General features: G+C 40.1%; 1 protein-coding gene across 2 annotated transcripts; it reads left to right on the top strand.

Annotated features, from left to right (window-relative positions):
• Positions 1 to 642: 642 nt before the first annotated feature.
• Positions 643 to 20,230, top strand: LOC124506182 (vitamin D 25-hydroxylase). Of its 2 annotated transcripts, XM_047072199.1 has the most exons (5): positions 643 to 867; positions 12,991 to 13,132; positions 16,589 to 17,221; positions 17,853 to 18,182; positions 19,492 to 20,230. In XM_047072199.1, exons 1-5 carry the CDS (start codon positions 643 to 645, stop codon positions 19,665 to 19,667), a joined length of 1,506 nt encoding a protein of 501 aa, XP_046928155.1. In that variant the 3' UTR covers positions 19,668 to 20,230. The 2 variants fall into 2 exon arrangements, with proteins under 2 accessions (XP_046928155.1, XP_046928156.1); XM_047072200.1 differs by lacking the exons at positions 643 to 867; positions 16,589 to 17,221 and having other exon boundaries at positions 13,111 to 13,132.
• Positions 20,231 to 21,953: the final 1,723 nt, after the last annotated feature.

The raw sequence follows: 21,953 nt of genomic DNA, 5'->3' as shown, positions 1-21,953 counted from the left end.
TCTGCCAAGAAGTAACCAGTTTGGGAAGACCAGAAAGGGGTGAAAAAATACATGATTAATTCAGGTTACCTACATATTCCGTAATCACAATCCTTAGATCACACACACAAAAATGCCTCATAATGACCAAGGGACAAATGAGTAAAACAGGGCAGATTATTGTCTTTGTATGTTGATGAGGCAGTTCTCAAGTGGAAATTTTTAAGATTATCAGGTTTAGCTCAAAACTGAATTCGGATAATCTTTGAAATTTTGTCACTCTTAAATAGTTTGTTCAAAAGTTCCTTATTTAATAATTCCTAAAAAGACTCCCTCAGAAAGGGCTGGCAGCAGCCCAGTGGGGAAGGCTGTCTCCTTCGCCCTGCCCTGGGGTCAACACCCTGGAAAAGGCCTTCAGGAGATCGCCTAAGAGCCACGCCCAGATCCAAAGGCTCGCAGCCGCCTCTGCACAGTAGACTCTGAGCGGTACAGAGCTGGGAGTCAATGTCGGGAGCGGCCAGAGGACTCTACGCTCAGCCAGCCAATGGCCAGGGAACGGGGGCGGGACCTCGGGATGTCCGGCCAATAGGAGCACGGCGGGGCAGAAGGGCGACCCCACTCCACGGCGGTGGGGGTTCGTAGCCCCAGCCCCCGGCCCGGGCAATGTGGGGCCCTCCGGGTGCCGAGGCGTGCGTGGCGGCGCTCGGAGGCGTGCTCTTTTTGCTGTTCTTCGCGTTTGGGATCCGCCAGCTGCTGAAGCAGAGGCGGCCCACTGGCTTCCCTCCCGGGCCGTCGGGGCTGCCATTTATCGGCAACATCTACTCGCTGGCCGCCTCAGGCGAGCTGCCCCACGTCTACATGAGAAAGCAGAGCCAGGTGTACGGCGAGGTACAGCCCGATGGGCTACGGGCAGGGAGGGCCCGGGTCTACCTCCGGGGTGGACCTGACGGCGGCTCCCGGGCCCGAGCTGTCGTCCCCAACCCTATGTGCAAGTGACTTGAAGGGAAACCCCGCCCAGCCAGAGTCCCCACCCTTCCAAAGCCCAGCGGAATCCAGCTGGGCCAGGCCCCCAGCAAGGGCGCGGAGGTCGTGCTCCCACGCCTGCGCGGTGGAGCTCCGGCCTCTTCTCTTTTTCTTCTCTTCTCTTCTCTTCTCTTCTCTTCTCTTCTCTTCTCTTCTCTTCTCTTCTCTTCTCTTCTCTTCTCTCTTCTCTCTTCTCTCTTCTCTCTTCTCTTCTCTCGCGGGAGTTAGGCGTGTATTCGGTTCTACCCACGGATTCTTGCGAAAATGAGGCTTTCGAAGTGTAGGTCCTGGTTAATGTTTTTAATAGGAAGTTCCTGAATGTTTGCATCCGAGGATGCCTGGTCTAGGCGTCTGCTGGGGGGGGGGGGGGGGCTGTAAGAAAGCGCAGGTGAAGGCCCTTGGCCAAGATGCGCTCTCGAAAATTCATTGTGAAAGCGAATGAATTTATGACTAAAAATCGATGCGGAGGCCTACAGCGCAGAGCAGTGTCGCCCTGACCAGCCAGGAGCATCTTCTTAGAAAACACTGAGGGAGGTGCCCTCTGGTAAACTCACGACCCACCGCAGGGCCAACTTCCGGCCTCTCCCACTAACCACTTACAGTGTCTCCCACTGTCTAGAGAAGGAAAGTTTGGCACAGAAATGCTGAGTGACTTGCAGACAGCAGCTAGGCCCCTCCATGCAGGGGACAAGGCTGGGAATCAAGCTTGTGATTGGAAAGGTGTCCTGACCCCAGAAGGAGACAGAAGTTTCCAGAGCATCGGCCCTGGCTGAGCTCACCTGTTATGTTTCGAATCCATCCATTACTATGCAGCAGGAAGCTAGGCTGTGTGCCAGGTGCTGGAGATGTGGTGAGGAAGGCAGACACGGCCCGATTTCAGGGAGTTCGAGCCCACTGAGAGAGCAAATCTAGATATCGACCACAAATTGTGAATGCTTAGAAGGAAAAGTAGAGCATTGCTGTTTGGCAATTGTGGTATTTCAGGTTGGGACTTAAAACCTTATCTGAACCAGTGTTTACAAGAATTACCCTGGATTTTGGTACCTCGGTAACCGTTAACGTTGTTAAAGGGTAAGTGGACTTAGGTAAAGCAGATGTATGTAGTTCTTACATTTTTTTTGTCAGCCTTCCGGTTCTCCAGGAGTTGAGTGTATTTCTGTGATTTCCACTGAGTGTATATGAGCTCTGGTATGTGGGTACAAAGCATCATGAATTCTTTTTTTTTTTTTAACTATTTATTTAGAGAGAAGGAAAGAATCCCAAGCACACTCCACACTGTCAGTGCAGAGACCATTGAGATCATGATCTGAACCAAAACCAAGAGTCAGACACTCAACCAACTGAGCCAGCCAGGCACCCCTATTCTAGAGAAATCATAAGATGTGAAAGGAGGCATGAGCCTAGCAGTTGTGTCCTCTTTTGTCAGATAAAACTGGACTTTTTCCTCTCTGAATGTTAATTTTTCCTCTTGTGTAATGAGAATAATGACTAGAAACAGTTAACTGCTTCTCAAATGTTCTTGGTTATAAATTGCAGAACAATTTATTAGGTCTACAACATAAAAAGTATATTTAAGCTAATTATGTGAAACACTGTCTTGCAGAATAGGAAGTTGTTTTTCATATATAAATATTTGAACTGATAGGATCATTGTATTTACAATGAACATTCTTTTCCAGAAGGGGGTAACCTGAGTTTCCTATCAAAATAGATTACAAATTATACAAGACTTCATTTTGGGATAAGTAGATCTGGTTCAGTGGATTTAAGAATTTGGCATGAGTAATTCGTTTTATTGCTGTTACGACTGTTTGAGGTGACCATGGTTCTTTACAAAGAGGGCAATTTACTGGAGGTGGTAAAATCAAGTAGTGCTATTAAGTACAGGAAGAACAGAGAAAGAGAGGAGAAAAAATGAAAAGGATGTATGCATTGAAGAGTAGATAACTGTTTGCCTGACTCTGCCCTTACACTTAAGTTGAAAACTACCTAACATATTGAAAACCACACCTAACATACTAATTCTTTCAGCTATAACAACATTTGATCCTTTTTTTTTAAGTTTATTTATTTGTTTTGAGAGAGACAGAGACAGTGCGAGTGGGGGAGGGGCAGAGAGGTGGGGGACAGAGAATCCCAAGCAGGCTCCGTACTGTCAGCACAGAGCCTGACTCGGCTCCACCTCACAGAACTGTGAGATCATGACCTGAGCTGAAACCAAGAGTCAGACGCTTAACTGACTGAGCCACCCAGGTGCCCCTGATCCTTTTTTTTTTAATTGTAGTTGACACACAATGTTAAATTTTAGGCATAAAGTGTAGTGATTTAGCAATTCTGTGCCCTCTGCTAGTCTCACCACAATGTGACTACCATCTGTTACCATGCATTGCTATTCTAGTACCATATTCCCTATGCTGTACCTTTTATTCTCATGACTTACTCATTCCATAACTGGCAGCTTGTACCTCTCACTCACCTTCACGCATTTTGTCCATCCCCTCATCCCCTCCCCTCTGGCAACCACCAGTTCTATGTATTTATGGGTCTGTTCCTGCTTTTGTCTTTGTTTTTAGATTCTACATGTCAGCAAAATCGTATGTCTTTCTTAGCATAATAGCCTCTGTGTCCATTCATGTTGTCCCAGATGGCAAGATCTCATCTTTCTTATGGTTGAGTAATAATAATGTGTACATTATATCACGTATTGATACTTTCATATATTGATGGACATTTAGGTTGCTTCCGTATCTTGGCCATCGTAAATACTGCTGTCATGAACATAGCAGTGCATATATCTTTTTGAAACAGTGTTTTCAATTTCTTTGGACAAATACCCAATAGTGGAATTACTGAATTGCATGCTATTTCTAATTCCGATTTTTTGAGGAACCTTCATACTGTTTTCCACAGTAGCTGCACCAATTTACATTCCCACTAACAGTGTACAGGGGTTCCTTTTTCTCCACGTCCTTACCAATATTTGTTATTTCTTGTCTTTTTGATACTAGCCATTCTGATAGGTATAAGGTGATATCTCATTGTGGTTTTGATATGCCATTTTCCTGATGATTAGTGATGTTGAGCATCTTTTCATGTGTCTTATGACATGTGTGTCTTATGTGGAAAAATGCCTATTTGAGTCCTCTGCCCATTTTTAATTGGATTATTTGTTTTACTGGTGTTGAGTTGTATAATTTCTTTATCTGTTTTGGATAGCAAACCCTTATGGGATATACAATTTGCAGATACCTTCTCCCATTCAGTAGGTTGCCTTTTCAGTTTTCTTTTTTTTTAATGGTTTCCTTTGCTATTTACAAGTTTTTATTTTTTGATGTAATCCCAATAGTTTATTTTTGCTTTTGTTTCCCTTGCCTGAGGAACATATCTATAAATAAATTGCTAAGGGAAATAACCAAGTGAATACTCCCTATGTTCTCTTCTAGGATTTTTATGATTGTAGGACTCACATTCAGGCCTTTAATCTAGTTTGAGTTTATTTTTGTACATGGTGTGAGAAAGTGGTCCAGTTTCATTCTTTGCATGTATTGGTCCGGTTTTCCCAACACCGTTTGTCTTTTTTCCCATTGAATGTGCTTGCCTCCTTTGTTGTAGATTAATTTTATATTAATGGGTTTATTTCTAGGCTCTCTTTACTGTTCCATTAATCTGTGTGTCTGGGTTTTTTTGCAGGATCATAGTATTTTGATCATTATATCTTTGTAGTATATCTTGAAATCTGGGATTGTGATACCTCCAACTTTGTTTTTGTTTTTCAAGATTGCTTTGCCTATTTGGGGTCTTCTATAGTCCCTTACAAATTTTAGGATTATTTTTTCTAGTATTTCTAGTTCTGTGAAAAATGCTGTTGGTATTTTGATAGGGATTGCATTAAATCTTTAGATTGCTTTGGATGGTATGGACATTTAAACAGTATTGGTTCTTCCAGTCCATTAGCATGGAATATCTTTTCATTTGTTTGTGTCATCTTCAGTTTTTTTTATAAGTGTTTTATAGATTTCAGAGTACAAGTTTTTCACCTCCTAGGTATTTTATTTTGGGTGCTATTATAAATGGAATTGTTTTATTAATTTCTTTTCCTGTTACTTCATTATTATGTATAGCAATGCAACAGATTTCTGTATATTGATTTTGTATCCTACAGCTTTACTTATGCATCTATTACTTCTAATAGTGTTTTGGTGGGGTCTTTAGATTTTCTATGTATAGTATCATGTCATCAACAAATAGTTTTACTTTTTCCTCTCAATTTTGGTAACTTTTATTATTTTTCTTGTTTGATTATTCTGGATAGGACCCCAGTATTATGTTGAATAAAAGTGGTGACAGTGGACATCCTTGTCTTGTTCCTGATCTTAGGGAAAAAACTCTTAATTTTTCACCATTGTGTATGATGTTAGCTGTGGGTTTGTTATATATGGACTCTATTATATTGATATATGTTCCCTCTAGTTGAGAGTTTTCATTATGAACAGATGTTGAGTTTTTTCAGATGCTTTTTCTGCATCTGCTGAGATGATCATCTCATTTTTATCCTTTATTTTGTTAATGTGGTGTATCGCATTGATTGAGTTTCGAGTATTGAAACAGCCTCGCATCCCCAGAATAAATTCCACTTGATCATTTTAATTAATTTTTAAATTTGGTTTACTAATATTTTGTTGAAGATATTTGGTTCTGTGTTCATCGAGGATATTCGCCTGTAGTTTGGGGGTTTGTGTGAGTGTTTGTGTGTGTGTGTGTTTGTAGTGCTTTGTGTTACTATCAGGGTAATGTTGACCTTGTAGAATGTATTTGGAAGTTTTCTCTCCTCTTCTTTTTGGAACAGTTTGAGGAGAATAAGTGTTAACTCTTATTTAAGTATTTGGTAGAATTCACTTGTGATGCCATCAGGTCCTAACTTGTTTGTTGGGAGTTTTTTGATTAGTCATTCAGTGTCATTATTAGTCTATTATTAGTCAAAATCAGTCTATTCAGATTTTCTTTTTGTTTTGGAAGATTATATGCTTCTAGAAATCTTTTTCCTTTAGGTCGTCCAATTTGACATATAATTTTTCATAGGAGTCTCATAATCCTTTGTGTTTCTTTGAAGTTAGTTGTTACTTTCCTCTTTCATTACTGATTTTGTTTATTTGGGTCATCTTTTTTTCTTCATGAGTCTGGCTAAAGGCTTATCAGTTTTATTGATCTTCTCAAAGAACCAGCTTTTGTTCATTGATCTGTTCTGTTTTTTTTAAGTTTCTGTTTCACTTTTTTCTGCTCTGATCTTTATTATTTACTTCCTTCTACTGGTTTTGGTTTTTATTACTTATTTTTCCAGCTCATTTTGGTGTAAGATTAGGTTTTTTATTTGAGATTTGTCTTGCTTCTTGAGTAGGCCTATACTACTATAATCTTCACTCTTAGAACAGCTTTTACTGCATTCCAAAGATTTTGGCCCATTGTGTTTTCATTTTCATTGGTCTCTATGTATTTTTTTTATTTCCTCTTTGATTTCTTGGTTGACCCATTTATTGTTTGGTAGCATGTTATTTAACCTCCATGTATTTGTGTTTAGGATCCTCCTATTCCACCATCTTCCTCAGAAGTCAAACCTACTTTGAACAGATAGATTGGTTATCTCCATTTCATTTAGTTCTTTTTCTCACATTTTGTCTTATTCTTTCATTTGGATCATACTCTCCTGTCGTTTCATTTTGCTTGACTTTCTGCATTTGTTTTTATGAATTAAATGAATAGATACTGCTCCTAAACATGGGTGGAGTGGTCGTGCCTGGTGATTTTGGCTGGATGGCTGGAGCTGTGGCTGGTGTGGGCTGGAGGTCCTGGGCACTCTGCTGGAATGACTGGAGCTGCAGTAGGCGTGGGCCTGAATAGTCCAGGGGGTCTTCACACAGAGGGCTCCCTGGCAGGACAGCTGGAACTGAAGAGGTTGTAAGCCGATGGGCTCCTGGGGCTCTCCACACAGAGAGCACCCTGGCAGGACAGCTGAAGGTGAAGTAGGTGAAAGCAGGGATGGATGGGTGTCCCAGGGGGATCCCAGGGCCCTGTGAGCAGGGGGTGCCCTGGCAGGGTGGCTAGAGCCAAGGCAGACATGCACAAGGAGGTCCTTGGGCCCTCTGCATCAGGGGTACCCTGGCAAGTCATCTGGAGCTGAAGTGGTGTGGGCCTGGAGTATTCCAGGGTGCTTTGCACCTGTCACATTGGTGAGACAGCTGACTAGGGGTATCTTGGTGTGTGCTGTGCTGGGGCCTCCTTATTGGGATGGCTTGGGCTGGTGTGGGCTAGGGGCCCAGTGCTCACTGAGGCTGCAGGCTGGCTATGGTGCCCAGCCCCTGCTCCTTTCTATGCTGTCAAGGTGGAGAAGAAATGTAAACCATGGCACTTGCCATTCCTGATTGGGCAGATTTCCAGCAGCTCCCCTGTCATTTGGCAGGGTTATAGGGCTAGTTTATTTATATTCTAGTTGCCCTTTTAAACCATGGGTTGTTGTTTTTTTTTTTGTCTGTGCCCCAGACAGGCAAGTCTGCTCTCAGCCCCTTAGTGCTGTCCCTCCCCACCAAAATTCACAGCATTGGGGGTGGGGATTCCCTTTGTTATTGTGTCTCCATCTCTCTTGTCATTCTTTATGTGGTCGTCTTTTGTTGTATAGAAGCTGTTTTGGGATGGGGGGTGGGGGTGGCGCCTGGGTAGCTCAGTTGGTTGGGCATCCAGCTCTTGATTTCAGCTCAGGTCATGATCCTAGGGTTATGGGATTGAGCCCTATATCGGTCTCTGCACTGAGCATGGAGCCTGCTTGAGATTTTCTCTCTTTCTCTCTCCTTCTGCCCCTCTCTCCCATGTGCACGCTCTCTCTCTCTCTCTCTCTCATTCTCACTAAAATTAAAAAAAAGAAAAAGCTACTCAGTTCTTCAGGAGGAATTGCTTTATAAATATGTGTAGATTTGCTGTGGTTTTGGAGGAGGGGAGTTCCAGGTCTTCCTATATCTTTGTCTTGGATCCTCCCTGGCAATATTTGATCTTAGTTGTGAAACACCCTAAAGGTCTCTCATTGCATTACTGGTATTTTGCAATTCTGATGAAGTCTTACCATTAGTACAAGTTGTTAAATACTGTACCTTTTTTGAAAGTAGGAGGAGACTATTATCTCTTACACTTCTGAGAGGCTGTGCAAGTTGTTTATAGGGCTTATTTGTAAATAGAATCTTATTTTTCCACTCTCTTCTTAATTTGGAGATGTGTGCTCACAGAAAAAGCCTGGACTTGAAAACTGCATGTGAGAAATGACAGTCTCCTCAAGTGACACTTACTTTTATGTAATCTGTGAATTCAGTTCTTTTTTTATAAATCTTGAAGGGAAAATAACCAGTACTGGGGTCTCATACATTCATTTTAAAGGTAATTTTAAATGGAAATATACCACATCAAGAAGTATCATTTCCTTGGAGATTCACTCTGAATGTGTAAGCTTCTGCAGTGACTTTACTCTTAATCCAAATTTTGAGAAGCATTTCTTAGCTAGCAAAGGTAGTAAAAGTATTTTTTACAGATTATTTTCAAGTAATGAATGTAAGGACCATAAAACAATCCCTTACTTTAAGACAAGTAGATTTGGCAGCTTATTGACATATTTACACAGAAAGCATTTATTGAGACTTTCATGCAAGGCACTGTGTGAGATTCTTTGGAAGGTTCAGAAGATGAAAGATGAAATCCCTGATTCTGTGGAGTTTATAATTTAGGAGGCAATCAGGAGACAAGAACATTCCAGGTTTCTGGTTCAAGGTACTATTAAGTAAGTGCCACGGAGGTATCTCAGCTTGTGCTGTGGTGGTTCAGAGGAGAAAGAGGGAGAGTGCACCAAGAAAGGCTTCAGTGGGTGTGTTCCCTAACGACTTGGTATGGTTTGAACAGTATGGCAGTGATGGGAGGCATCTCAAATGAGAAGACAACCCAAGCAGATGTGGAAAAGTGTGTGGCAATCATGTTTCATCATGACACTTTCACATACCTCTCCTCCTAGTCCTTCACCCATGATATTGTATAAGTGTGCATAAATGTATGTCTCTACCGCCAGTCATTAATTCAACATATATTTAACAATTGTCAGCATCTGCTCTGTACTGTCCTGGGGTGAAGATAATAGTAGCAAACACAACTGTTTTTTTTTTTTAATTTTAATTTTAATTAAAAAAAATTTTTTTTAGTTTTAAATATTTATTTGAAAATTTATACTTTGAAATGAAAATGATGTGCAACTTAATTGTGTCACCCATAGGGTGGTTATGAAATTTTTTTAAAAATTTTTTTTCAATATATGAAATTTATTGTCAAATTGGTTTCCATACAACACCCAGTGCTCATCCCAACAGATGCCCTCCTCAATGCCCATCACCCACTTTCCCCTCTCCCCCAGTCCTCCATCAACCCTCAGGTTGTTCTCAGTATTTTAGAGTCCCTTATGGTTTGCCTCCTTCCCTCTCTGTAACTTTCCCCCCCCTTCCCTTCCCCCCAGTCTTCTGTTAAGTTTCTCAGGATCCACATATGAGTGAAAACATATGGTATCTGTCTTTCTCTGTATGGCTTATTTCACTTAGCATAACACTCTCTAGTTCCATCTACGTTGCTACAAAGGGCCATACTTCATTCTTTCTCGTTGCCACGTAGTACTCCATTGTGTATATAAACCACAATTTCTTTATCCATTCATCAGTTGATGGACATTTAGGCTCTTTCCATAATTTGGCTATTGTTGAGAGTGCAAACACAACTGTTAAAAATCCCTGCCCTAGTGTAGCTTACATTCTCCTGGGGGCTGAGCGGAGGGGGGGAGATGGGCAATATAAATACAATAAGTGAAGTAAATAATATGCTGGAGTACAGAGTATGAAATAAACTAAATTAAGGCAAGAGAGAGGAAGAATGCTAAGGGATGAAATTTTAACTGGGTTAGAGCAGGCCTCACTGCAAAAAAGAAGGCCTTTGAGCAAAAGCTTAAACTATAAGAATAATCAGGGAAAGAACATTCCAGGCCAAGAGAACACCTACAAAGGCCATGAAGTGGGAGTATGCCATGTCAAGAATCACCTATTATGAGACAAGTTGAGAGGCTGTTATGATAACATAGGGAGAAAATGAAGATGGCTTAGAGTGTCAGTGATGGAAGGGTAAGAAATTATCATACACTGTTTACATTCTGAAAATAAAAAACAACATGGCTACTAAGAAGTGATGTGGGGCTGGAAAGAAAAATAAGAGTCTACCTGGGCAGCTCACGGGCAGTTTGGGTCCTGAAGAGCTAGAAGGGTGGATGGAGTGGTCATTAACTGAGACAGTGAAAAATTGTGGGCAGAGCGGTTTGTAGGAAAGGGAAGAAACTTAAAGTTCATAGACTAACTTCTAGATGAGAAGGAAAGTGTTTCACAAACCTTTATCAAAAATCCTTGAAAACAGCATATAACAGAATAGTTCAAATAACAGTTCAAATAACAAATTCCCCAGTTTTACCCTCAAATATGGGACCACATTTTTGAGGAAAAGTGGATTTTGTAACAGTCTTCTCAAGCCATGGCTCCTCCTTGGTTTTTATAATCCATAGTGTCCACACCTGATAGATAGCTGTACCCTGCACTATGACCCTTATGTTTGTTCTCCCTCCCTGTTAAGACACTTTTCAATCCCAGGGTTTTCTACCATCCTGTGAAATACCAGTCTGCTTTTTTTCCTATTTTCTAATGCCATTCTTTCATGCTGTGATACTGTGATTTATAATAAGAAATATATATTTGGTCTTTGTCCCTTTCCTGGAATATACTTCCTAAAGTCCTTGGAATTTCCTAAGTGATTAAGGTGTCTTTTGTTATTCTTAACAAGCCCCTTTCAACCACATGGGAGTTTATGCTAATGAAGTAATTTTTTGGAAAGACCCTAAAATGGGAGTTTATTACCAGGAGAAAACAAGCCTGATTAGAGGGTTGGAACTTTCAGTCAGGCCTCCACTACCTCTGGGGAAGGCAGAGGGCCTAGAAGTTGATTCCATCACCAATAGCCCATGTTAATCGCGTCTAGGTAATAAGGCCTCCATAAAAACGCCTGAATTACAGGGTTCAGAGTGCTTCCATGTTGGTGAACAGGTGGAGGTGAGCAGAAGATGGATAGCATGCCTGGGGAGAGCATGGAAGCTCCACTCCCCTTACCCCATACCTTGCCCTATGTGTGTCTTCCACGTGGCTGTTATGTCCTTCTATAATAGGCCGAGTTATGTCCTTCTATAATAAACCATTCATCTAGTAAGTAAAATATTTTCCTGAGTTCTGTGAGCCACTCTAGCATATTAATCAAACCCAAGGAGGAGGTCGTGGGAGCCTCTGACTTAATAGCCTTTTGGTCAGAAGCACAGGACTTGGGATGGGCAGCTGAAGTGGAGACGGGCAGTAGTCTTGTGGGACTGAGCCCTTAACTTGTGGAATCTGTCACTATCTCCAGGTGGATAGTGTCAGAATTGGGTCAAATTCTAGGACACTCGGCTGGTGTCCCAGAATTGCTGAGGTGTGGAAAACCCTCACGTCTGGTTGTCACAGTGTTATAGGAGAGTATTGGGAATAGAGGAGGCACACAGGAGGTGTTTTTTCCTTTATAGCTGTTAAAATTACACTGCTGGGAAATGACTTCAAGATCATTCCATTACTGCTTTGGGAGCCGAAAGAGTCCCACCTTTTGCTCAGCTGGTAGCCGTTCCCTTTGCGCTGAAACTCTCACACTGCCACTTTTGACTGATACCACTGCTTGTCACACACAGTCCATGCTACTTCCCCAGGGTTCTGGTGTTCCTGCTGCTCAGTTGGCAGAACCTATCCTGTGCCAAAGATTCTGTTGCTCAGTTGGTTGCTTCTGTTACAATTTGGAGATTATTTGGAGGTTTCATCACTTTTTTTTTTCCCAGTAATTACTTCCGCTGAACGTATGTTCTCTGCTAAACCTCCTGGGTTTTTGTTTGTTTGTTTGTTTGTTTGTTTGTTTTGTTTTTTACGAAGTCGTGTGAACCATGGTTAAATCTGCTGTACTTATTTGCACAGAGATGAGGCTTGACTAAGTATTTTGGTTCTAAAATGCTCTCAGCCAAGCCCTGAGAGGATGAAGATAAGCAATCTTTGCACCCCACTGATAAAGTAGCATTGCTCCCTTGCTGGACTAGTCTCTTATTGTGGACTAGCTAGACTACAGAGGTGTTTCATTGTACATGAACCTGAGGTGAAGCACCTGAGGAACTCCAGCAAGGAAAGGATGGATATTCTGTCTTGCCTTCCCCTTAGCTGAGCGGCATCCACCTGTGCCTATGTGGTAAAGACCTTTTCTCTAAGGTCACATTCCCTGAGAGGCCCTCCTTGTTGACTTCATGGAATTCAGGGACCCAAATACAAATGAGCCCAGTTATAATATGTTCATATTTCAAAGTTATCTCTCAAGTAATCCCGTCCCCTACCTAAGCTTGGAGTAATAAATAATATGTAGATGGTGTTGCTTCCTCATTTATCTTGGAAATAAAAAGAGATCCCTAGATATCATTGAATGTATTAAGTTGGAATGAATCTTAAAAGAGCATCTAAATCAAGTATCATGTTTTCTCGGGCAACCCTGAAGCCCAAAAAGGTTAAGCGTTCTGCCCAGGGTCCTACATTTGTTTAATGACAAAGCTTAAACTAGAACCCAGGCTTCAGGAGCCCAGTACTCTTTTCATTACACCATTTATAAGATTATGTCTCCAGGCACTGACTCGGTAATGAAATCATAGTGTTTGATACGCCTTGTAGAGAGAAGGCATTCAAACCATTGTCAGTTGAGTAAAATATCCTTCCGTTTTCAGGGAAGTAACAAATGCTGGGAGAGCTGGACTTAGCACATGTGGATTTCCATGGTTATATTGGTCATGCATTTTGCCATTTACATGTTGTTGTTCTCTTCTTCTTAAAGATCTTCAGTTTAGATCTTGGAGGAATATCAACTGTGGTTTTAAATGGCTATGATGTAGTAAAAGAATGCCTTGTTCATCAAAGTGAGATTTTTGCAGACAGACCATGCCTTCCTTTATTCATGAAGATGACAAAAATGGGAGGTATGTGTATTTTCCGTTATTTAGTGATTTACTATTTTAAATTACATTCCTTATTCTATGTAAATTTAGTACATAGAGTTTGGATTCTGTTGTACTGAAAAACAGGAAATAATCAATTAATTTAGGTTATAGAACTTCGTATTTGAAGACCTTTCCGGTCTGACAGCCATATTTTAGACCAATTCATGCTAATTCTATTGTAGTAATCCAGTCTGTAATATTATAAATAATGTTTTAAAGAATTAACATTTAATAATAGCTTCAAGTTTTGTGAAACATGTTAGGAATACACATATGTGCATGCATACTTAAATCAAAAGTATTTTTTAAAGCCTGTCTTGAATACTTGATGACATTTTTACTGTCATTTTGCTTGTAGAATATGAAGCAGCCTTTCTTAACTACATATGTAGTTAATGACACGTAAATGAAGAATTGTGGGATTTATGTAAAGGACTAGCTTCTGTTTGATTTAGTGTTGATCAGTGTTGGGTGATTCCATATTCAACAAGAGAGAAAGGCTGAAAGTTAATAGATTGGTGAGCAGAAAGCCTAAACTAGAATGTTGAAGTCAGATACAGTGGTTTTAATACTTAATAGTCTAAGAGTTATACAATAATGGTGTCCAATATTCTCTAGTTTAATGAGAGCTTCACACTTAATTTCAAAGAAAAATGTAACAATATTTTGCTTACATAGACTAAAAATAAAGACATTGAAAAGAAAATAAAAATTAACCATATATTAAATCACAAAACAAAAAAACTAATGCAAAGAAAATACCAGTTGTAAAGGACAAATTCTCAGGCCAGAGTATAATGATATTTGAAAGCAATAAAATAAATAAAACACAAATTTCCAGCCTCTTAAATACTCTTCTCAATAATAATTAGGTCAAAGAAGAAATTATACCACAATTATAATAGGAGACCTTTAAGGAAATTGTGAAAATGAAAGATGATGTTAGCAGAGCAGTATTTGGGATGAAGTATAATACTATATATTTTTCAAAGCTATAGATTTATAGTTTGGACTGTTTTTATTATAAAGAAAGTTAAAATAAGCATTCAACTTGATGTTTCCAAAAAACAGGAAGACAAACAGAAGTAGAAAATTATGTGTTATTTTAAGATACATATGCACTGAATTTGAAACTGGGAAATGAGAGCCACCATTAGCCCACTCTTTGAGTGAAAGTTGCCTGGTAGGTGGGCTCAGCCTATGCTTGGCCAGTGTAGAGTTATAACAAGGCTCCTCTGAACCTTCTTGTACATGTGTCCCATATGCATACATCTCTCTAGGGCTTGCTCTCATCCCAGTGCCTTTGCACTAGCTGTTCCCTCTAGAGCAGTGATCTTTCCCTGGATATCTGCTTGGCTCACTCTCTCGTGTCCTATATCTTTACTTATGTCACTTTCTCAGTGAGGCTTTCCCTGACCACCCTGTGTCTCCATCTTTGCTGTATAATTTGTTTGTTTGCCTCTCCTCACTAGTATGTAAGGTCCAGAGGAGTAGGGATCTCTGCCTCTTCCATTTACTGCTAGGTCTGTTACCTAGCACACTGCCTGGAACACAGTAGGTCTCTATAAATACATGTTGAATGAGTATTTGTTGAATGAATAGTCATCTGGAAACATAGAAAAGACAACTATGGGAACATAAGATTATTACATAGCACTTCAGACCCCTTATGTACGGTTAATGTTATTATAAGCTCCAAATTCAAAAACTGTTGCTGAAATATAAATTTCATAGGTACCTCCTGTACAGGAGAATGTGACATTTTTTGTATTAGGTACATGTATGTACCAGTTATGAATGAAATTTTAAATAAAACACATGTTACATAAATGTATATGCTAAAGATGTTTTCCTCTTGATAGGCAACTTATTTTTTTTTAACTTTTTGCAAATCACCTTTTAAATTCAAGTATAATTAACTACAGTTATTTTGTAACTACAGTGTTATATTAGTTTCAGGTGTACAATATAGTGATTCAACAATTCTGTACATTACTCAGTGCTCATCATCATAAGTGTACTCTTAATCCCCTTCACCTATTTCACCCATCCCTCCCACCCACCTCCCCTCTGGCATCCACCAGTTTGTTCTCCATATTTTAGAGTCTGTTTTATTGTTTGTCTCTTTTTTCTTTGTTTTGTTTCTTAAATTCTACATATGAGTGAAATCATATGGTATTTGTCTTTCTCAGACTGACTTATTTTACTTTCATAATACCCTCTAGATCCATCCATGTTGCAAATGGCAAGATTTCATTCTTTTTTTTTTTATGCTTGATTATATTCCCTTGTATATATACCACATCTTCTTTATCCATTCATCCATCAGTGGACACGTGGGTTACTTCCATATCTTGGCTATTGTAAATACTACAGTAAATGTAGGGGTGCATCTTGATAGTTAAGTTAAAGGGAATATATTCCCTAGTAGCGACATGAGAAGAGCAGATTATACTGTGAAGACTGAAATTTTGAGGCAAGCAATATCAACATTGGAAGTTTGAGTTTCATGTTTGCCCTCTGTCCCTCTGTCTTCATTTGGGCTGCTTTAATAAAAACACCATATAGACTTAGTATCATAAACAACAAACATTTATTCTCACAGGTCTGGAGGCTGGGAAATCCAAGATCAAGGTGCCAGGAGATCTGGTGTCTGGGAAGAGCCTGCTTCCTGACTTGTAGACAGATGCCTTCTCCCTGTATTCTCGCATAGCTGAGAACAATCATCTCTTCTTGTGTTTCTTGTAAGGGCACTAATCCAGTTCATGAGGCTCCACCCTCATGACCTCATCAGCTCCCCAAAGGCCCAACCTCCTAATACCATCACACTGGGGGTTAGGCTTCAACATATGGATTCTGTGGGGACACAAACATTCAGTTCTTGGTATCCTCCTTTAGGCTTGAGTATTTCCACCACATTGATGCCTCATTCAGCTTTCCTTGGCCTCTTCAAGAGTTACCTTGTGTAACATATGCTTTTAACAGGAGGATGTCTGTATTCTAAAACCTAGACTCTTAATGCAGAAGATTCCTAATCCTTGAAGGATGATTTTCAGCTGTTTGTTTAGTCCAAGATAAAATTTTGCCCATGGAACATGCAGTCATTTGTCGTTTATAGATGAGGGGTATAGTAATAGTTAGAGAATACAGGTCTAGTTCACCCAGGATGAATTACATAAGACTGTCCAGTTTCATGTGGTGGGAGAATTACAGGTCTTTTCTGCCTGTCCCCAGATAAAAAGTAGACAAGCTTTATCTGTTGACAGTATTCTGTGGCTAATGAGTAGCAGAGAACAGGGCTTAAAACCACTAGGTTTATAGAAAGAGAATTGGAGAAGAATGACTGACCACCCTTTTTTACTCCATAGCGTTTTCAGGTGTTAGATACAGGAATGTTGGGATGATCAAATTTTTTAATACTTTTGTTTTTTTCAGGCTTACTTAATTCCAGATATGGTCGAGGATGGATTGATCACAGAAGATTAGCTGTAAATAGCTTTCGCTATTTTGGATATGGTCAAAAGTCTTTTGAATCTAAAATCTTAGAAGAAACCAAATTTTTTATTGATGTTATTGAAACATACAAAGGTAGACCTTTTGACTTGAAACAATTAATAACAAATGCTGTTTCAAACATAACCAATCTGATCATTTTTGGAGAACGATTCACTTATGAAGACACTGATTTTCAGCACATGATTGAGTTATTCAGTGAAAATGTGGAACTGGCTGCCAGTGCCTCCGTCTTCCTGTATAATGCCTTTCCATGGATTGGCATCTTACCTTTTGGAAAACATCAACAGCTATTTAGAAATGCAGCTGTGGTCTATGATTTTCTCTCCAGGCTTATTGAAAAAGCTTCCATCAACAGAAAGCCTCAGTTACCTCAGCATTTCGTTGATGCTTATTTGGATGAGATGGATCAAAGTAAAAATGACCCATCATCTACTTTCTCCAGAGAAAATCTTATTTTTTCCGTGGGTGAACTCATCATTGCTGGAACCGAAACTACAACCAATGTACTACGGTGGGCAATTCTTTTCATGGCCCTTTATCCTAACATTCAAGGTGAGGATTCTGTTGACCATATAGGGCTGTCCTTACATTTAGTACTCACACATGTCTTAGAGTCTTTGGCTGTGTACAAAGCATTTTATTTGGGAATTTCTCCTGTACTAGCCGAGAAGAAAAATATTTAATAGTTGTAAAGAGTTTCACACATCTGTTCTCCCAAGTCATGTAAAAACCTCAGATAGGTCTTATTACACCTATTTTGTAAATGAGGGAAAAGTCTAAATGGCTGCCTTGCCCAAGTTCAGCCACTAGAAGTGGCAGAGCTGGGACCTGAACGCCAGTTTCTTCAAGTCAGATTTTATGTTTCACTATTTCCCTGGCTGAGAGTGATGTTATTCCAATTGTAGGGTTGTTTAATTTTTATTTGTCTTACTTTCGATTGTTAATTTTTTATTACTTTCAGTGTGTTTTTCACAACAAAGTTACTCAGAGCATTGGTTTCTGGTAGCACACAATATATGGCATATAGTCAAATAGAACTCCCAGATGATGAAAAATCTGAACCTGGTTGTCCCCATACCCTGTTGACTTATTATAGGTTATCCTTTGTTATGTCCCAAAGAGAAATTACTTTGGCTATAATTCTAAGAATTGCATAATAACTTGAACACTTTTCCTCTGACAGGACAAGTTCAGAAAGAGATCGATTTAATTATGGGACCCACTGGGAAGCCTTCTTGGGATGACAAATGCAAAATGCCTTATACCGAGGCAGTTTTGCATGAAGTTTTAAGATTCTGTAATATAGTGCCATTAGGGATTTTCCACGCAACCTCTGAAGATGCAGTCGTACGCGGTTATTCCATTCCTAAAGGCACGACAGTAATTACCAATCTTTATTCTGTACACTTTGATGAAAAGTACTGGAGAAACCCAGAAATATTCTATCCTGAGCGTTTTCTGGACAGCAGTGGCTATTTTGCCAAGAAAGAAGCTTTGGTTCCTTTTTCCTTGGGTAAGAGAACTTTCACTGGGGCATAACTTCAGGACAGAGTGTAATGACGGTTGCTCATGTATGACATCTTAATCTGAAGCATTCCATTGTAGAATTAAAGATTCCAACACCAGAAACACAGCATTAATTCTTTTTTTTTTCTTTTTTATTTTTTTTTTAATTTTTTTTTTTCAACATTTATTTATTTTTGGGACAGAGAGAGACAGAGCATGAACGGGGGAGGGGCAGAGAGAGAGGGAGACACAGAATCGGAAACAGGCTCCAGGCTCCGAGCCATCAGCCCAGAGCCTGACGCGGGGCTCGAACTCCCGGACCGCGAGATCGTGACCTGGCTGAAGTCGGACGCTTAACCGACTGCGCCACCCAGGCACCCCAACACAGCATTAATTCTTACAGGAGAGAATGGTTTAATTAGAAGTCATTTACACCTGTTTCTACTCAACGCTTAATTTTGTAACTAGAAAGAAACTGTTGAGAAGCTCTGGCTTCTTCTGAAACTTTTTTGCTTGTGGATTTTGGCTTGTAAGCAAAACTTACAGAGCTAGAAGTCCGTAACAGGTAGCTTGAGAAACTGAGACCCAGGGGAAGAAATGACACCATAATTTGAAGTAAAATGAAAACACAGCTCTCTTGGCTCCTAGTTTATTATACCTCATCTCCAAAAATACGGCTTCTGCTGTGAAAAAATACACAGATCACAAGATCCATGGAAAATGGACTGAAAACTCTTCCTTTAATTGGGGAAGGGTCAGCATTCAGTCATTTGAAATGAAATGAGTTTCTCCTGGATCTAGAGAACAAAATGTCATACCTCAAATTCAGTCTTTCATGGTGTATCTTGGGCTGTGTTGCAACATGAAAGGGAAGTGTGGAAGGGGATTCATAAGCTTACAGAAGTCCATGATCTGACAAAAGAAGGTAAAGAAATGGGCTCTGAGAACTGAAGTGCCAATTTTTATTCTTTTTAATAAACATAACTTTCTTTAAATTCCAGATTTCCTTAACGGTACCCACATATTAGATACAAATTTTGGTAAATATTGTGGATTTTTTTTAATGTTTATTTATTTTTGAGAGAGAGCGAGAGAGAGAGAACATGAGCAGGGGAGGGGCAGAGATAGACGGAGACACAGAATCTGAAGCAGGCTCCAGGCTCCGAGCTGTCAGCACAGAGCCCGGCGAGGGGCTCGAACTCACTGAGCTGAAGTGGGACACTTAACCAACTGAGCCACCCAGGCACCCCAATATTGTGGAGTTTTAAAAAAATATGTTTTGTTGTTTTGTTTTGCTTTGTTTTGTTTTCTTTTAGGGAGAAGACACTGTCTTGGAGAACAGCTGGCTCGGATGGAAATGTTCCTGTTTTTTACAACATTGCTTCAGAGGTTTCACCTGCATTTTCCACATGAACTGGTTCCAGATCTGAAGCCCAGATTAGGCATGACATTGCAACCCCAGCCCTACCTCATCTGTGCAGAAAGGCGCTGAAAGTGCGTGGATGTTTTCTGGGAAAAGGCTATCTGGTTGCCTTTTACCTCTGAACCTTGTTTATCTAATCAGTGTGCGCGTTTGGACAAAAATCACAGCATCATAAAGCCAAATGAACACAGGTGTGTCTTTGAAAACAGTACTAAACCAATAATAAGCATTAGTTATGTTTTTTTTAAGCTTTTATGACTTCTAAGGCAGAATTATCTGTGGAGGAAAACAAAGGTGCAAATGACAGGTGTTGCTTAAGTAAGAAGGGCCGTGGATGCCCTAAGCAGAGCCTGACTTTTCAGCCTCTTGTTGAACACCACGTACTTCTCATCCTTTCTTAATTCCATCTTGCTCTGGTCCTGGGGTCCCTGTTTCCAAATGCCAGTACCAGCCCCCTTCTGATCAGGTATCATCATTAATGGGTAGTGTGGTATGCGTCCAGTTTAATAGAGGACTGAAGGAGAAATTAGAACCCGAATAAAGGAGTTTGGAGTACAGAGGTATTTTAGACATGGTGGCAGATAATAGAAGAAATATCTAAATATTTTAGAACCTGCCAATGCTTTCAAGTCTTGCTCCCTACTATACCTTCATAAGAATTGTGTCATCTCCTTATAAATGAGGGTCCCTGTGACCCCTGAGTATTCATCCTCATAGCCTCAGTTCCATAGAAGGAAATTGCAATAATGTAATTACAATAAAAATGACCCCCAGAAAGTGATTATTAATTCTTCACAGGCACAGACATTTTTCCTAGTACCACTCTTTTCCTAAACCAGGCACAGGTCCTAAAGATTGAATCATTTTACTTGTAGAGGTCTCTAGTCATTTCCTTGGATTATTGTATTTTCCTGAAGATAATACTATATAAATCCAAAAAAAAAACATGCTTTAGAGTCAGGGTAAATGTATACATTGGGACACTTCAGAGTGATGGGCTTCTGTTAATAATGATGCCAGGAAAATGTGTGAACTGTGACTGTCCTGATCAAACTGCTCTATGTATCTACCCGTATATAGTTTTTTAACAAGATTTCTTCCAAGATTATACATCAAGGGTTTCTGCTCGTATAACTTGGCTCATGAGTACTTGCAGCCTTGTTTGTATATATACAACAATGACTTCTGTTAAGAATATGAATTTAGGGGTGCCTCAGTGGCTCAGTTGGTTAAGCGTCTGACTCCTGATCTCAGCTCAGGTATTGATCTCAGGGTCGTGAGACTGAGCCCTACATTGCTCTGTGCTGGGCGTGGAGCCTACTTAAAAGAAAAAAAAGAGAGAATATGAATTTAACCTTAGTAACTTCATCTGTTGAATATTTCCAAGTGTGATGAATCAGGAGTCTTTGCCTTTCTGGCTTATTAAGATGTTTCTGGTTGCAGGAGGGAAAAAGTCCTGGGTAGATACACTTCAATGGGACATTTGGAGGTAGTATGGCAGTTTTAGGGTGAGTATGTCCTACATGCTCCATACTACAAAGATCTGCTTGCTCACATCCCTCGATTTGGCTTCCCAGATGGCATCAGCTTTATCTTAAGGCAGACTCGTGGAAGTACATGTGCTTTGTTCTCCTCCTTGTAGAGACATGGGAACTTTTCAGATATTCCCCCAGAACTGTTCTTTGTGTCCCATTGGTCCTAAGTTACATGCCCATCTTTTAAAACTCTGTCTTTTGAGTGGGATTATGGTTCACTTAGGCCTGACTTCTAGAGCCCGTGATGAAGTTGGCTTCTCCCAAAGTACATGTGCTACCCTGGGGAAGTATAGTTACCTAAACAGAAATAAGGAGAATTATGAAGAGAAGAGGAACTCCTGACTAGCAGACCAATTACAATGTCCACTTCACTGCCCGCTGACCACTTGCTAGGCCCAGCAGGTATCCTACCTGCCTCCCTGCCTCTAGACAAATGTGTTCATTCAAGTTGCTTTTTGATCTTTCTCTTCCTTTGATGAGCAAATCTCTCATCCCTGGGCCTCCTGCTTACTGTCATATCTCCTCTGAATGCCTGAGGTGAACTTCTGAGACTGGAGATTCTGGAGGGTTGGTGGTCTTAGCAAAGAAATTTACTGAACTGGAATGGATTGTAATCAAAATTAAGGAGGCTTTTTTTTGCTCCTGAATGCTACCACTAAACCTACAGAGAATGAAGAACATACTATTTATTTTCTTTACTTTGTACCCATTTCTTATGTTACATTTTTTCTTACTGAGGTCAGTGCGAACTTGACAAAATCATTTAAAAATGTAGATTTATAGCTTGTTAAATGTAAAAGAGCTTTCATCTCATTGTGCT

Source organism: Lynx rufus, unplaced genomic scaffold (assembly GCF_022079265.1).
Source record: "Lynx rufus isolate CCGP_SWC_20201006 ecotype Redwood Valley unplaced genomic scaffold, mLynRuf1.p SCAF_9, whole genome shotgun sequence".
Lineage (NCBI taxonomy): Eukaryota > Metazoa > Chordata > Mammalia > Carnivora > Felidae > Lynx > Lynx rufus.
The sequence above is the reverse complement of the archived record's forward strand: the minus strand, read 5'-3'. Positions and strand labels throughout refer to the sequence as shown.